Source organism: Centropristis striata, chromosome 16, assembly GCF_030273125.1.
Source record: "Centropristis striata isolate RG_2023a ecotype Rhode Island chromosome 16, C.striata_1.0, whole genome shotgun sequence".
NCBI lineage: Eukaryota > Metazoa > Chordata > Actinopteri > Perciformes > Serranidae > Centropristis > Centropristis striata.
In genome coordinates this window covers 34,182,589-34,198,168 of record NC_081532.1, presented here as the reverse complement: position 1 = coordinate 34,198,168, position 15,580 = coordinate 34,182,589, and the positions used below count along the sequence as shown (strand labels likewise).

The 15,580-nt window shown below is 33.9% G+C and overlaps 2 protein-coding genes across 2 annotated transcripts; one reads left to right on the top strand and one right to left on the bottom strand.

Annotated features, from left to right (window-relative positions):
* Positions 1 to 2,142: 2,142 nt before the first annotated feature.
* yipf6 (Yip1 domain family, member 6) lies at positions 2,143 to 6,347 on the bottom strand. The gene is made up of 2 exons (XM_059353785.1): positions 5,793 to 6,347; positions 2,143 to 4,036 (listed from the first exon to the last, which is right to left on the bottom strand). Exons 1-2 carry the CDS (start codon positions 6,132 to 6,134, stop codon positions 3,689 to 3,691), a joined length of 690 nt encoding a protein of 229 aa, XP_059209768.1. The 5' UTR covers positions 6,135 to 6,347; the 3' UTR covers positions 2,143 to 3,688.
* A 1,259-nt stretch (positions 6,348 to 7,606) lies between these two features.
* Positions 7,607 to 14,873, top strand: snapc1b (small nuclear RNA activating complex, polypeptide 1b). Its single transcript, XM_059353782.1, has 10 exons — positions 7,607 to 7,919; positions 8,842 to 8,998; positions 9,302 to 9,442; positions 9,559 to 9,663; positions 10,991 to 11,146; positions 11,297 to 11,365; positions 11,831 to 11,893; positions 12,031 to 12,169; positions 13,069 to 13,140; positions 14,567 to 14,873. The coding sequence occupies exons 1-10, from the start codon at positions 7,789 to 7,791 to the stop codon at positions 14,599 to 14,601; spliced, it is 1,068 nt and encodes a 355-aa protein (XP_059209765.1). The 5' UTR covers positions 7,607 to 7,788; the 3' UTR covers positions 14,602 to 14,873.
* The last annotated feature ends 707 nt before the right edge of the window (positions 14,874 to 15,580 follow it).

Genomic DNA, 15,580 nt, shown 5'->3' with positions numbered 1-15,580 from the left:
TATCATTAAAAAAAACCTATAAATAGTAATTTATTTAAAGGTGTTTTTTTCTCGATTTTACTTTGTTGATGTGTCTGGAACATATAAATAATAATAAAAACAAATTCTACAATGCATTATTATTAGCAATTATCTGATTATATGTCTAGTATATCATTAAAAAAAAACTATATATAATAATTTATTTAAAGGTTTTTTTTTTTCGATTTTACTTTGTTAATGTGTCTGGAACATATAAATAATAATAAAAACAAATTATATAATGCATTATTATTAGCAATTATCTGATTATATGTCTAGTATATCATTTAAAAAAACTATAAATAATAATAATTTATTTAAAGGGTTTTTTTTTCGATTTTACTTTGTTAATGTGTCCGGAACATATAAATAATAATAAAAACAAATTCTACAATGCATTATTATTAGCAATTATCTGATTATATGTCTAGTATATAATTTAAAAAAACTATAAATAATAATAATTTATTTAAAGGGTTTTTTTTCCCGATTTTACTTTGTTAATGTGTCTGGAACATATAAATAATAATAAAAACAAATTCTACAATGCATTATTATTAGTAATTATCTGATTATATGTCTAGTATATCATTAAAAAAATATATAAATAATAATTTATTTTTTTAAAGGGTTTTTTTCAATTTTACTTTGTTAATGTGTCTGGAACATCTAAATAATAATAAAAACAAATTCTACAATGCATTATGATTAGCAATTATCTGATTATATGTCTAGTATATCATTTAAAAAAAACTATAAATAATAATAATTTATTTAAAGGGTTTTTTTCGATTTTACTTTGTTAATGTGTCTGGAACATATAAATAATAATAAAAACAAATGCTACAATGCATTATTATTATTAGCAATTATCTGATTATATGTCTAGTATATAATTTTAAAAAACTATACATAATAATAATTTATTTAAAGGTATTTTTTTCGATTTTACTTTGTTAATCTGTTTGGAACATATAAATAATAATAAAAACAAATTCTACCATGCATTAGTATTAGCAATTATTTGATTATATATCTAGTATATAATTGAAAAATATATTAATTATTATTATTTATTTTATCACCCAGTTTAAAGGGACTTTTATAGGATTGATTTATTTAATGTGTCTGAAACATATGAATAATAATAAAAACAAATTCTACCATACATCACGACCAATCATTTGATTATATGTAAAATAATAATAATATAGTAAAGGTTTTTCTTTAAGGTTTTATTATGTGAATGTGTCTAGAACATATAAATAATAATAAGTTCATATTTTTACCGTTTTTTTCAATACTTTACATATTTTTATAAATTCTTAATGAAATTACACAAACAAAAAGTATAAAGCACCATAATAAAACATTGGAAACTGCTTTTATATTTTTATATATTTTAAAATTTGAAAACTCTTTTTCTCTAATTTTAATAAACATTTCATTGCTTAAAAAAAAAAAAAAAGCCAAGTATTATTCTATAAACGAGGGTCTAATGTGAAGAATGAAAGCCTCCAGTATTTTAATAAAAATTGATGGAAAAGGAGATTATCTTAATATTTAATTTTACTGAAGGAAATCTTCATGTTTAATTTGAGATTAAAATTCAGATATACATACAGATATTAAACTTTTTTAAACTCTTCCTCAAATGTGTTTCTTTTGTCTTTTCTACAATTATAGTGAATCTGTGAAAGCAGTCTGAAACATTCTATGTAGCCTACTTTATTTTGTTCTTGTCTGCAATTGTATTTCTTTGTGTTTCTTGAGTTGAACATGTGAGCAGCCAGTTCAAAGGCCTGTTATACAGAATGCAAACCAACAGGTTCAGTGACCTACAGAATTATCTTTCAATACAGTCTTTGCCTTTCACTCTAAACGGTGTTTAGACGTCAGCTGTATTTACTGTTACAGATACTTTAATAGTAGTTCAGCTCCCTGCTGCATCACTGAAAAGACACTTTTTTGGGTGAAAATTAAAAGGTTTGTCTACAGACTTTAGCTAGAATGTTAATTGAGTTGATTTTGCCTTAAAAACTGTTAAATAATCATAAAATATATGGAAATTGTTGATTGTAAACTATAGGCAGGTAGACTGAAAGAATAGATACAATCACAGCTGATGAAATATATTTTAATGTTTCTCATTTGTTGATGGAAATGAATACATATAAATTAAACAACAGAGAAAGTCCCAGTGATCAGAGAGAACAGAAACAACAGGTTAGGGGGTCAAAGGTCATCAGGCAGGTTAGTACAAGGTGGAAAAATAAAATAAAACCAGCTGAAAAAAATCATTGTATCATGGCTCTGTTTTCTATAATGAAGTGCTGCAATTTTATTTTTTAAGAAACCCACTTTCCGTCAACCCGCTGCATCCATTAGTAGTTTAATATTGGTTTTAAATATCAGTTAGTGATTTCCTACGTTTCCCAGAATGCCGTTTGAACTCTGCCGGGAGCATGAAAAGAGTCAAAGAAAGTTTAACATGAAGGTAAAGACTGAGATTTATTTTATACGTCTGAACCCAAACAAGTTTTTCTTTTAGAAGTAATTTCTCCCCATCGGATAATTTAATGTCGGCACAAAAAATTGTCACCCTTTGCTCTTAAAGTAAACTAAAACTTGTTGAAACTCGTATTCTTGTTGCAGTTGGGCATGAAAAGGAAAAACACAAACCAACTCAGGCTGCAACTAACAATTATGTTAGTTGTCGATTAATCTGTCGATCATTTCCACAATTAATCATTTGGTCAACAAAACATTAGGAAAACAGTGAGAAAATCCTCAAACCTAAATCAAATGTCTCCAACAAACATTTCCAAACCCCAAAAATATTAAATTTACTTTAATGTAAGAGTGAGGAAAGCAGCAAATCCTCACATCTGAGAACCTGGAAATATCAATTTTTTGCTTTAAAAATGACTCGAATTAATATGGAAATAGTCAACTTTCTGTGGATCAAGTAATCGATTAATTGTTGCAGCTTTAACCAACCAATAAAATCTGCATGTTTTATAATGCATTTTCCAAAAAACTGCAGTGTAGAACTGCAACGATTAGTTGACTGACAGAAAGTTGATTATTTAAAGTGATTTTTCATGCAAAAATGGCAGAAAATGCAGTTTTCAGCCTCTCAAATGTGTTGATTCCCTGCTTTTCCTTGTCTTATATCATATTTAACTGAATATCTTTGGATTCTGGACTGACGAGACAAGACATTTAAGAACATCCCCTTGGAATTTGGGAAACTGAAAGGTGAAACCGTGTCTTTAAGACAGTATGAAGTGTTAACGAACCCAGAGAGACCAGAAAAGAAAAACAATAGTAATCGTAGCCCTGGTAGTTCAAACATTCATAAAGCATTTCTATATACAAGCCTATGGACTTCATTTATACACAGCTCGTAAACGAGAACATATTCATCAGCTTTTTCGATCTACATCTGCAGCACAGCGTTCACCGGACTTCTTTGTATCTGAGGACGAGCCATCGCTTTGCCTCCAAGGAATTATTTTCCTGTCAGTTTTCTTCATCAGAAACTCTCACAGTCGTGTCAGTAGTCATTCGTCTCGTTCCAAGGCAGACGTCGGTGTTTGTTTGAGTTCTTTCACTCCACAAATACCTCCCTGTCCGTTCTTTAAACAAACACTTTGTTTCTCTTCTACTGCGCCGGCGAGAACGTCAGGACCATCCACCCGATCACGAAGTAGAAGAGGAACACCGGGTACACCACCAGCGCCTTGCGGCCGGGCGGCTGGCTGTCGGCGAGGAAGGCCGTGGAGGCGAAGGTGGACCAGCCGAAGGACAAGGTGACCACCGCCAGACGCAGGGCGAAGCTGACCGTCCCCGAGCCGCCGACCAGGATGATCCGGCACACGGCCATGGCCGCCGTCAGAGGCATGATGCAATATCCCAGCACGCACAGGCTCTGGAAGAAGGAGATGGTGCCCCCCAGCAGCTTGGAGTTGAGGGTGATGATGATGGAGCCGAACCAGATGATGACGAAGACCTGCAACAAATATATTTCAGCATGTTAGTTGGTTTATGTGAGCGACAAAAATCTGTCTTTCTGCAACTTTCAACAAATTAAATTAGGACTTCTAAGACCATTTTGAATGCAACTTAAGTTGTTCTTGTTTCATGCCCATACTTTTAGGACTATAAAGGAGTATCACTGTCCCAGAATTACTTGCAAAGTAAATAATAACAGACATCCACAGAAACAATTTAACTTCTAGTTGTTCACACATAATTAGCTGGGTGCGTCCAAATCATTTCTGGCAGGTCACACAGTTTGCGTTAGTAGATTGTTGGTTCAGTGTTGATTTAGTTTTGTACTTTGCCAACAGTGCAATCAATACATTTTTCCTGTTGTTCCAGTGTGCAATGGCCTTAAAATTAGTGGTGCACCGATTGCAATTTTCTGGCCGATCACAGATCACTGATTTTTAAAAAGCCTGACCTGCAGATTCAGATTTTGGCCGATACCGATTTTTTTTATAACTCACAGCTGAACCTCTCCTTCCCTCTTCAGAATCCTTTGAATGCTGTGATTGTAAATACGCCACCTAACAATAATTTCCACATTAAACCTTGAAATGCAATTTTATAAAAGTAACGTTCACTTTTATCAGTCAAAAATCACAGAATTTGAATTATTGAATTTTAAACGGAGACCCAAAATCAAAACAGAAAATTAAAAAAACAGGCTTTGCCATGTGGTTATTCCATATATGTTTATACTACTTATTTATGAAATAACCATAAAGTGTGCCATATAATGACATAAATCTTCCATCTCTACCAGTGTGGAAGAATTTGGCCATAGTGACCAGCCCTAGCTTAATATAGTAATAAATTAATATAGTAATATAATATAGTAAAGCTAGGGCTGGTCAATTAAGATTTATATATATTTTCTGAGAAGGTTATCATAGTGTTACAATCTCATATCTGCAACGCTAGACTTGAAAAAAAGAAAGCATAAAAATGACGATCTAAAAATGAATCGATCTATTAGTCAAATAATCGACTAAAAGGGGCGGTCCTGCTCATTTTTATTTATTTATTTATTTTATTTAATATACATTTGTATTATAACTAAACTGTAACGTAATCTGTCATAATAAATATAGTAACATATACTGTTTGGAGTAATGTTAGAATTATAAAGTTGCAATAAATGGACTTAGTAAGTAGGGCTGCAACGATTCGTTGACGTTGTCGACAAAAATCGATAATAGAAATAGTCGACAATGAATTCCATTGTCGACTATTGTATTAATTTTATTGTATTATTATTATATAACAGGTGAGCCCAGTTCAACCCAGACTACATCCAGAACCCAGAACCAGTTCCACCCACTTGATGGAGCAGAAATACAGTTTTATAAGACACATTTTCCTGTCCAGAAAAAATGGACAGAGGTTTATTTATTTTTTGTATGAATCAGCAGCTGAATTGTTGAATAAAAGATGCTTTTTTCATTTAAGTACCCATCTTTCTTGTGTTTATTATCATTTGCCACATATTTAAAGCAACTTCATGCTAAATTTAAGAAAAAAATAATAATTATCCGATTAGTCGACTAATCGTTTCAATAGTCGGTGACTAGTCGACTATTAAAATAGTCGTTAGTTGCAGCCCTATTAGTAAGGAATATTAATAGTGAATAGTCAAGTTCAGTACAGGTCTAAAGTGTAAAGTCACACAGGACTTGGTCTACTTCTCCAGCCCTGATTAAAGCCCCATGAAGCCCGGTTACCTCAGCGAACTGCGGCCCCCCCTGGTAGTCGCTGTCGGCCGCGCCGCCCTGCAGCAGCAGCGCCAGGGTGACGCAGAGCAGCAGCGGGCCCCACAGGTCCCAGTCCCGCAGCAGAGCCGAGCTCCGCTTCGGGTACAGGACGTGGACGAACTTGTTCCCCACGGCGCGCAGGTCCCGCAGGATGGTCTCCTTCACGGGCTCGTCCAGCGTGGAGAACTCGTCGTCCGTCCTGGCGGAGCTGCCCATGGGGACGGAAATGTCCCCCTCCACCGGGATGTCCTCCGAGATGGAGACGTCGGACAGCCCGGCGAACGGTCTGCTGGCCTCCTCCGCTGCCGCCATCTTTATTGCGGAGCTTTTTTTAGTCTCTTAACGTTTATCCTGGGAGTTTAGACGGCGCCCACACAGCCCATTTAGTTACTGTTAGACTAAGACAGAAACTGGAGCTAGTAAAGTCCCACTAAAGCACCAGACCGAGGCCCAGTTGATCCGGATTGTCCAGTGACAGCCTGCTGCTGCTCCACGTCAGCTGAGGATTGTTTACTTCCGCATGACGTAAGGCACGCAAATCCGGCTGGTGCGTTCATGGGACAAAAAACCGAATCAGAAACCACTAACCCGCAATTATTATCTTCTTCTTCGTGTTGTTTTATGGCGGTTGACAAACAACTTTTTGGTGTATTACCGCCACCTACTGATATGGAGTGTGGACCGGGACTTTACACATTCCTGCGTTTAACTAAATAATAATAAAATAATAATAATAAAAAAAAAAAAAAAAAAAAAAAAAAAAAGAAAGTACATAAATTATATTCTCTCTATTAATCGTGTTCTCCTAAGATACTGTAACAAAAAGGAAAAACATTTCTCATCTGAACTTCTTTGTAAAAGATCCCGTAAATCAAAGTTCAACTTAATTTCTTTAAGGTTCAATATCAGTTCCCTTCTCTCCTGATCATACTTCTGACAATAAAGCATCACATGTTCTAAATTTTCTTCTTCATTACAATATTGACATCTTCCCGAATTGTGTTTTCCCATTTTAAATAGTGTACTGTTTAATGCTGTGCTAACCGCAATTATCTCAACAAAAATTTCATAAAACATAAAAAAAGATAAATGAATACACGAGGAAAAACAACCTGTATCTTGCTTAATTTTATTCAACCAAGAAAAAAAGTAAACCTACCTACATATTGCCTCATTATTTCCAATTATTGTATAGGGAAAAATAGTAAGTGTACATTTATCCTACGTCATAATATTCTTTCTATTATTGTACAGAAAAATAAATAAATAAATAAAAATTATAATACCTTTATCCTCCTTCATATCGTATTATTTCCGTTATCATACAAAAAAGATACCTTATCTTGCCTCATATCATATTCCTTCCATAATGGAAAAGAAAAAGTAAAATATATGATTAATAATTTTTTTTTAAATCTTGCCTCACATAATATTCCTTCTATTATCGGACAAAAAACGACATAATATTGATAATAATACTATCAATAGTTTTATTATTATTACAAAGGTTATTTAAAAAAAGTAAGAGTAGGCCTGATTGTCATCATTATTACTGGGTTCGATTCAAAATATAAACATGCCAAACACGGACTATCTTTTATTCGCCTCTATAGTAATACTTCTCTATTAAATAATATTTTAGAAATATATATATACAATCTGTGGCGCAAAAATAATCAGTTAACGGTGAAGATCATAGGGAACAAAAAGGGGAAAGATAAATTTAGACCAAATTGATATATTATTTTTTAATACAACAGTAAGGCCGAATTACTTCGCGACGGTCCTTGAAGGCATCACCAGCGCTTGCGGAGACGTCGTGTTCTGATGACGCAGTAAACTGTCGCCAGTCGTTGTTTACATCATGTTTCATGTCGGTTCAGATGTTTGTAGCTCAGTAAGAGGCGTTTTCTGGTATAAAACGGGTTAAATTTAATTTTTAATAATTATTTATAACGGCTGTGAGATGGATTACTGCCGGGAGCAGGTGAAGTCGGACTGTGAGGAGCTGCTGGGCCGCTTTCAGACCACAGAGTCTGTCCGCTTCGAGATTTTCTCCAAAATATGGAGAGAAATGAACTTTTCACACATCTTCTAGTAAGTTTAGCCTGAAAATACAACTTTTTTTCTAATAGGAGCAGCGGTGGAAATTAAGGGACTTTACTCAAGTAATTACTCCGGTATAATCTAAAATTACTTTTTTCTTTACTTTATTTTTCTTTTTTCCTTTTCTTCACTTATTTTTCTTCAATATTTATTTTCTCAGAATTCAATATTTTATTTTCACTGCAATAAATTTATCCGACAGTTTCAGAAACATTGAATAAATTACTTTTACTTGTAACAGAAATTTCTAATCGTATTAAAAACTCAAATGTCTACAACTGATGGTTACTGATTTATTTATTTAGCTTTTTTAAACTTAATATTAGCATATTAATTAAGGCCTTATACTCCTGTTTTATCTTTATTCTCTCTCAGTTTATTTCATGTCATTTTCTCTTTTAAAGCACTTTATGCTGCATTTCTTGTATGAAAGTTGCTATACACATGTTTTACTATTATTATTATTAATATTATACTGTGGTTTTACTGCTTTTTTCATCATTCAATGACATTTTGTGTTCACAATTGCTATTTAAAAGATTACACTTTAATTTTTTTATAATTGTAATAATTCTTAGTTGTAAATATTTGAAAATGTGTACATTTTTACAATTTTCACATTTGACAATTATGGGAACATTTTTAATTAATTCAGGCATTCTATCCCTGTTTTGTCCTCATTCTATGTCTGTTATTCTTTCACAATTGTCATAGTTATTAGCTGTAAATATTTATGAAAATGTACATATTTATGAGACATTTAATCATAAACAAGTTTGCAACTATAGAGACTGGCCCTCTTCATAGCCTGTTGTACACAAGTTTCCGTATTCTACATACTTTTTTCAGTAATGTAAGAGTATTTTCAGTAGTTAACACAGTGTCACATGTTGTTGTTGTTGTTGTTTTTCAGCGGCACAGTGAACCATAAGAAGCGAGTGTTCAGCCGTCTGATTCTGGACGTCGCCTGCTGCTACTTCCTGCCTCCGTTTAGCTTCCAGATCAGAGTGGGAGGACTCTACCTGCTGTACAGCCTGTATCAGACTCAGACCTCTTCACCCTCAGAGCAGGTCAGGAACACACAACACATGCTCTCTGCAGGGTCAGTCACACATTAACCCATTGAGGCCTGAAACGCCTGTAAAACCTCTGGGCGATTTTAAAATCAGCCCCTAAAACCTGAAGTTTTTCTGGAAATTGTGTCAACTCTTCCTACTAAATAATAGATTTTTCAGCCTCTGTAGCAGATAGAAATGAAATTCAAAAAGTATTTGAGAGCTTATACAAATACTACAAAATGACATATCCGCTTTCCAGGCTTCAATGGGTTAAACAAAGTCCTGCAGGAAATAAAGTTGTGTTTGTGGCTGCAGATCCGTTTGGCTCTGAAGGACTGGGAGGATGTGAAGAAGTTTGAGAAGGACGCGGTGGACGCTCAGCACCTTGACGTTGTTTACATCCTGCGACAGCTGATGTTCCTCAAAGCTTTCATGTTCACTGCCATGCCCACTCTGGTGAGCTGCTGACCTTACATCAGCATACACAGTCACAAATCCCCCTGCTCGTTCTTTTCTTTACGCCTTCCCTTTGTCTGTCCCTCCTCCTCATCATCATCTTCGTCTCCTGCCAGCTTACCTACAAGAAGAAGAGGAAGGAGCAGAGGCTGCCGGAGTGTGAGGACTTCATGGAGCGAGCGTCTCGTCCACAGGAGCTGATCAACATCGAGCTGCTGGAGGTGAGCAGAGAGTATTTGTTTCATAGCACCAACATTTTTATACTGTATATTCATATTTATTCTGCACTGGAATTCTATTCTACTCCTTAATACATACTCCTTCTTTAGACACTTTATTTTTTATTATATTTTTATTGTATTTTTATATTTTATTGCTTGAAGTATGCCTAGGTTGTTCTTTTTATTTAATTGTGTTGTCATCGTCTATGTGTGTAATGCTGCTGCTACACTGTAATTTCCCAGCTTGGGATAAATAAAGTATATCTATCTATCTATCTATCTATCTATCTATCTATCTATCTATCTATCTATCTATCTAGAGAGCCCTGCTCAACTGCTACACTTAAGACCCTGTTTCCATTCAGCAGTAACATGTGGTCTGAGTGATCTGAACACAAGTGGACAGCTCTCAGTCTGTGTTCTCACCTGCAGTAGCTGCGTCTCCACCTGCGTCTTCAGTGACCACTTGTGATCAGATTCAACTTCCCCTCTCTGTATGTAAATTAACACGTACATAATTTCCGTTTGAGAAACACCAATTTTGTTGTTTTTAACTGAATATCGTCCGGTTGCGATACTAATATTTCTTAACCTACAAAATAAAGTTTGAAGAGTCCTGGACATATCCTGGACATATCCTGTGTTCTTTCATTTTTTTAATTAATGATCAATCATTATAAAAGCATCCGTTATCAAAACAGGCTTTTGCACAGTACTGTGTATATATACAGTACTGTGCAAAAGCCTGTTTTGATAACTGACGCTTTTATTTTGAAAAGGATGAAAGGATGAAAAGAGACTTGATCCTGTCAATCGTTAAACTAAACTGAGATTAAACTGTGAAGATAACGTCAAGGAGTTCAATGTTTTATGATTAGCCCCCGAAGAGGCATGAGGTTAGTTCACAGTAATCTTCATATATAAATGTGTTTTGTGTTTAAATACGTTTCGGATAAAATTAAAGATAGTAATTCATTCATCATTAAAAAATACACAGATCAATCGGGCAGGGGGCGACAGGTGAGTAGGCAATCAAGAGTCACATATTGTAAGTCGCTTTGGACAAAATCGTCTGCTAAATGACATGTAATGTAATGTAATGTAACATACCTGTTCTCACTGTCTGAATGTGGACACATGCAGCCTCAACCACCTCCCAATGTGGTTTTAGACATCCGATCTCAATGCATCCTGACAGTGTTTTCGCCTGTATTTAGAGCTTTCCACTTGTGTTCGGATCACTCAGACCACATGTTACTGCTAAATGGAAACAAAAAGTCTAAAACTAGATTATTAAAACTATTAAATTGTGTTTGTCTTTTTGCAGGAACTGTCCAACATTGATGAGCTCTATGGGAAGGTGAAGACTTCTGTTTCTGGGATGTTAGAGCAGGGGGCTTCATCCATCAACCTGATCCGTAAAGACCTGGTCCCTGAGCTGCGCAGCACTGTGGTGGATTTCTACAAGTGGCAACAAAAGAGGGTGAGACTTTTCCACAGCCATTTAAAAATATCTACAGTAATAAAGTTCATCCAGTTTTTAAACTACAAAGGAAAATGTGGTTATTGTCATGCTTTTCCACTTTTTTTTCCACTGTTGAGGTGATGAGATGTGTGTGTGTTTTCTTGTTAGAGAGGACCTGTTGAAGAAGAAGAAGAAGAAGATGAAGACAGCGGTGAGGGAACGTCCTCTCAGCAGCAGGTGAGTCGCCACATTAAAGATGCAGCGTTTCACCTTGTGCAAAAAATTACATGATTTCAAATTGTTGTTAATTTTATTGCTTTACTGTATTTGTATTTAATTGTTTATGTTAACTATTTTTAAATGTTGTAACTTGTCTCTTTTTATGCTACTTTCTTGGCCAGGTCTCTCTTGGAAAAGAGATTTTTTAAATCTCAATAAGTTTTTTACCTGGTTAAATAAAGGATATATATACTTCTTCGTTCCTTAATTAATTTTTTGATTAAGGTTTTAAACAAAAGTTTAATTCCTTCAGCTGTGTCTCTAATTCTGTCCAATCAGCAATTTATGAAAGGTATATTGTTGTTTTAGTCATTTTATTTCTTATGTTGAAGAACTTGTTTCCTTTCTCTTTTTACTGGCTTATGTAATTTATCATATTTCATATTGTGTTGATTTTGTTGTTTTGTTGTTTTGTGTCCCCAGTGCTCCAGAAGGGCCCAGCTCCTCGCCTCCATCAAGTCGAAGGCGTATGGCGAGGCAGCAGAGGTTTGGGTTTTTAGCTTTATTTATATCAATATTTTCTTTAAATATGCAACAAATTCACATCTCTGTAGGAGGATTCTGAATTGTGCTCAATCAGGATGCAAAATGTTAAACCATGTATGTTTCCGTGTGTCTCCCAGGCGTCCAGGTCCCGGCGCCATCGGCAGGTGGAGGTGGACTTCGGGAGTAACGAGGCGGGACCCTCACAGCCGCAAGGGTCCTTGAAAACACAGAAACCGTCACTCAGAACCAGAACCAATGAGAACCTACATATTTCAGGTAAATCCCTCCAATATTCTTCCTTTACATCCCAAAAAGCTTCATTAACAGACATTAAATATTACAAAATAGCACTCACAGTAGAGAGATTGTGTTTTTCTTCCCACAATATATAATTCAATAAATATATATATATTTGTTTGGTAACACTTTACAATAACCCTCATTTATAAATGGTAAACAGATAGTTTATTAATGTTTAATCAGCATTTATAAACTGTATATAGGCCATTTAGAATGTTAAATACATAATTTATTAATGTTTAACTAACTTCATAAATGACAAATATATGGTATATTAATGTAAGTTTATAGTTACTTTACCATTAAGAAACCAATACATTATAATTAATAGTTTATCAATAGTTTTAGTTACACTCATTTCAATATTTTTAACACCATATTAAGTATGTTAATGATTCATATACCTTTAAGAAATTGGTTGAAAACATTTAAAGATTAAATATGTATAGCACTTTGTAAATGGTTAATAATTGGTTTATAAACCATCTATAAACATTACTTAGATGGTTATTGTAAAGTGTTACCATTTGTTTTATTTTATTTTATTGAACTTTTACCTGAGGAAATGTGAGATACTTTAAGTAATTTGCAATATGTTATATAATAATATAATGTTTTTCCTACTTATTTATTTATTGAACCACATTGACTAATTTCTATATTTACAGTATATTTAAATGTATTATTTATATTAACTTGTTATTGCCTCATTTACTTATTGCAGATATATTTCATAGCCTTATGTATTTATTTTATTTTAAATGGAGTTGCCATAAATAAAAACTCAAAGGAGGTGGGCTTTGAGGATTGGTTTTTCTGTTTTTTGGATTAATTATTGAATAATCCTCACTTACTGAAAGCTTTTTTCTCGTCAGGTGACTTGTGGAAAGAAGCCAAAACCACCACTAGCATCGCTCGACTCACCACAGTGGACTTTGTTCCTGAAGGTAAACAGCTTTTAAAAATGTGCTCTGTATAATGTTCTCTGCTCGGTTTGTTAACGAGCCTTAAATGTCATATACCAAGAAAATATTTTAAATAAAGAAAAAAAAGACTCACCCTTGCTAAAATATATGCAATATTCATTAACAAAACCAAGATGATTAAAAAACAAAAGGAAAGATTCTGAAATATCCAAAAGAGTTAACCCTCTGAATTCCAACAAGCAGTTTCAGGGTGTTTTTTTTGTTGTTGCTCTTTTTACATTTTCCTAACTGTGTCCTTGTATTTCAGCAATATATAAAATACGTATAAATCTATAAGTCCTGCAGCTCTATGGAATCAGCACAATCATGGCTAGAAGTGGGAACACCTCAAACATGTCTTTGTGCAGAAAACAGTTAGGATGACAGAAATCTCACATTTAATTTTTTCTGATAATATATATATTTAAATTGAGTAAAATAATGTACATAATGTACATATTGAGGTGTCATGATGGAAAAACAGTGAAGAGGATAACATACATAACTGTTTAAAATTGAACTAATGCATCATTTATATTGTGCTTTCAACGTTTAAATATTGGGAGGTTCTGTACAGTCAAGAACATTTTTAATGTGATGATTTTTGGTTTTGAATTGAGGTTTTATGAGGTGTGAACATCAACATATTTAATCCGCACAATCTTGGCTAGAAATGGGAACAACTCAAACATGTCTTTGTGCAGAATAACACAGTTAGAATGATAGAAATCAGAAAAAAGGTGTTATGAATAACCAAAAAATGACACAAAATGACCAAAAAAGACACAAAATGACAAAAAAATAACATAAAAGGATTTTAAAAATGTACATAGAAGGGAAAAATTACATTATGAATGTATTTAAAATTACCAAAAAAGACATAATAATGACAAAAAGACACAAAATGACCATAAGAAATAATAATAATAAACAGCCTCTCCTGTCCTCTCCTCTCTGCTCTGTGTAAACAGCCTCTCCTGTCCCCTCCTCTCTGCTCTGTGTAAACAGCCTCTCCTGTCCTCTCCTCTCTGCTCTGTGTAAACAGCCTCTCCTGTCCTCTCCTCTCTGCTCTGTGTAAACAGCCTCTCCTGTCCTCTCCTCTCTGCTCTGTGTAAACAGATTCTCAGTGAATATTTGTCACGTGACCGTTGGTCTCAGCAGAATCAATCATGTCTTCAGTGTCTCTGAGGAGAATTTAATGTTTTTAACAGGATCTGGTTAGTGCAAACACTTTATTTTAAATGACACATGTAGAATAAAGAGATTGTGACGCAACTATCACTATTTGTGAGAGTTACCTATTCTAACAGAAACTTTCGTAGCTGATGATCTGTTCAAGGACCGTCGTAAAGTTCAAATTCTGACATTAATGCCTGTTTGTACTTTGTCTTTTTCTCCCTCCGTTCAGAAAAACCAAAGACTCAAACACGATTCAAGTGGTGATAAAGAAGACGAGAACTGGAACTGCTGCTCACTAGACTGATATTGTTTTGTTATTCTTATGACTTTTAAAAAAGTAATCTTAAATATTTGAATTCCTCATCATAAAAATGTGTTTTTCCTGTTGTTTTTTTTACATTTTTAAATGTTTTATCTTTTAACTTAGTTTGAGTTTTGCAACGTCTGTAACTTAAACAAACGTGTCTGTTAAAGAAGATATCGCACTGTGTCTGTTCTTAAAAGCACTGTGTTGTAAACTGTGAACACTTAACACATTTTTCAGCCATCACTTGGTGAAAATGTACCCTGCACCTGCTTCTATTAGTCAGAAATGTTGCTTTTTACAGAAAGGGCAGCATCAGTTGTGTCTTTAAACAAAGGTATAAAGGTAAATAACTGAATATTTCCCTCATGAAGTTCATCTCTCTCTCTCTCTCTCTCTGCAGCTTCTTCTGTGCAAAAGTTAAAACTGGTTTTCTGTTCTTCAGCATTTTTTTCAGGTGTTTAAATATTTCATGCAGTTCCACTCTTTTAGATAAAAACTATTTTTGTAAACTTGCTATTTTTGTCCGGTCTCTGTCTCGTGTGACATTTGATTCAGGCCAAATTATTTGTGAAGGTTTATTTATTGAAAATATAATAATAATAATAATAATAGATAGCCATCTGGAACATGCTATCTCAACGCACAATAACATCTGATAAGCTAATCATTTTGAGAAATGTAACTGAAAAAAAAAATCACAATTTGAAGTTTGAATATAAAACGAGATGCGTATGAAGCCGCTGAGTGTCGATGTTTCCTACAGTCCCTGAAGGTGTCTCCCTTCCATCTGGAGGAAAATACATTTTCAAATAATGCATAAATAAATATGTTTGTGGAAAATGATTCATTCTTAATTAACTTGAAATTATTAAAATAAATAAATACAAAAGAAAAGTAAAAATGTTGGTACAGTATTTTTAGACCAATTTATTATTT

Coding starts and splice junctions, on each gene's coding strand:
- yipf6 (XM_059353785.1), bottom strand. CDS start 6,134: ATGGCGGCAGCGGAGGAGGCCAGCAGACCGTTCGCCGGGCTGTCCGAC. Junction 4,037..5,792: donor GGGGGCCGCAGTTCGCTGAG/GTAACCGGGCTT, acceptor TATTTGTTGCAG/GTCTTCGTCATCATCTGGTT.
- snapc1b (XM_059353782.1), top strand. CDS start 7,789: ATGGATTACTGCCGGGAGCAGGTGAAGTCGGACTGTGAGGAGCTGCTG. Junction 11,366..11,830: donor GAACGTCCTCTCAGCAGCAG/GTGAGTCGCCAC, acceptor TTGTGTCCCCAG/TGCTCCAGAAGGGCCCAGCT. Junction 13,141..14,566: donor AGTGGACTTTGTTCCTGAAG/GTAAACAGCTTT, acceptor CCCTCCGTTCAG/AAAAACCAAAGACTCAAACA.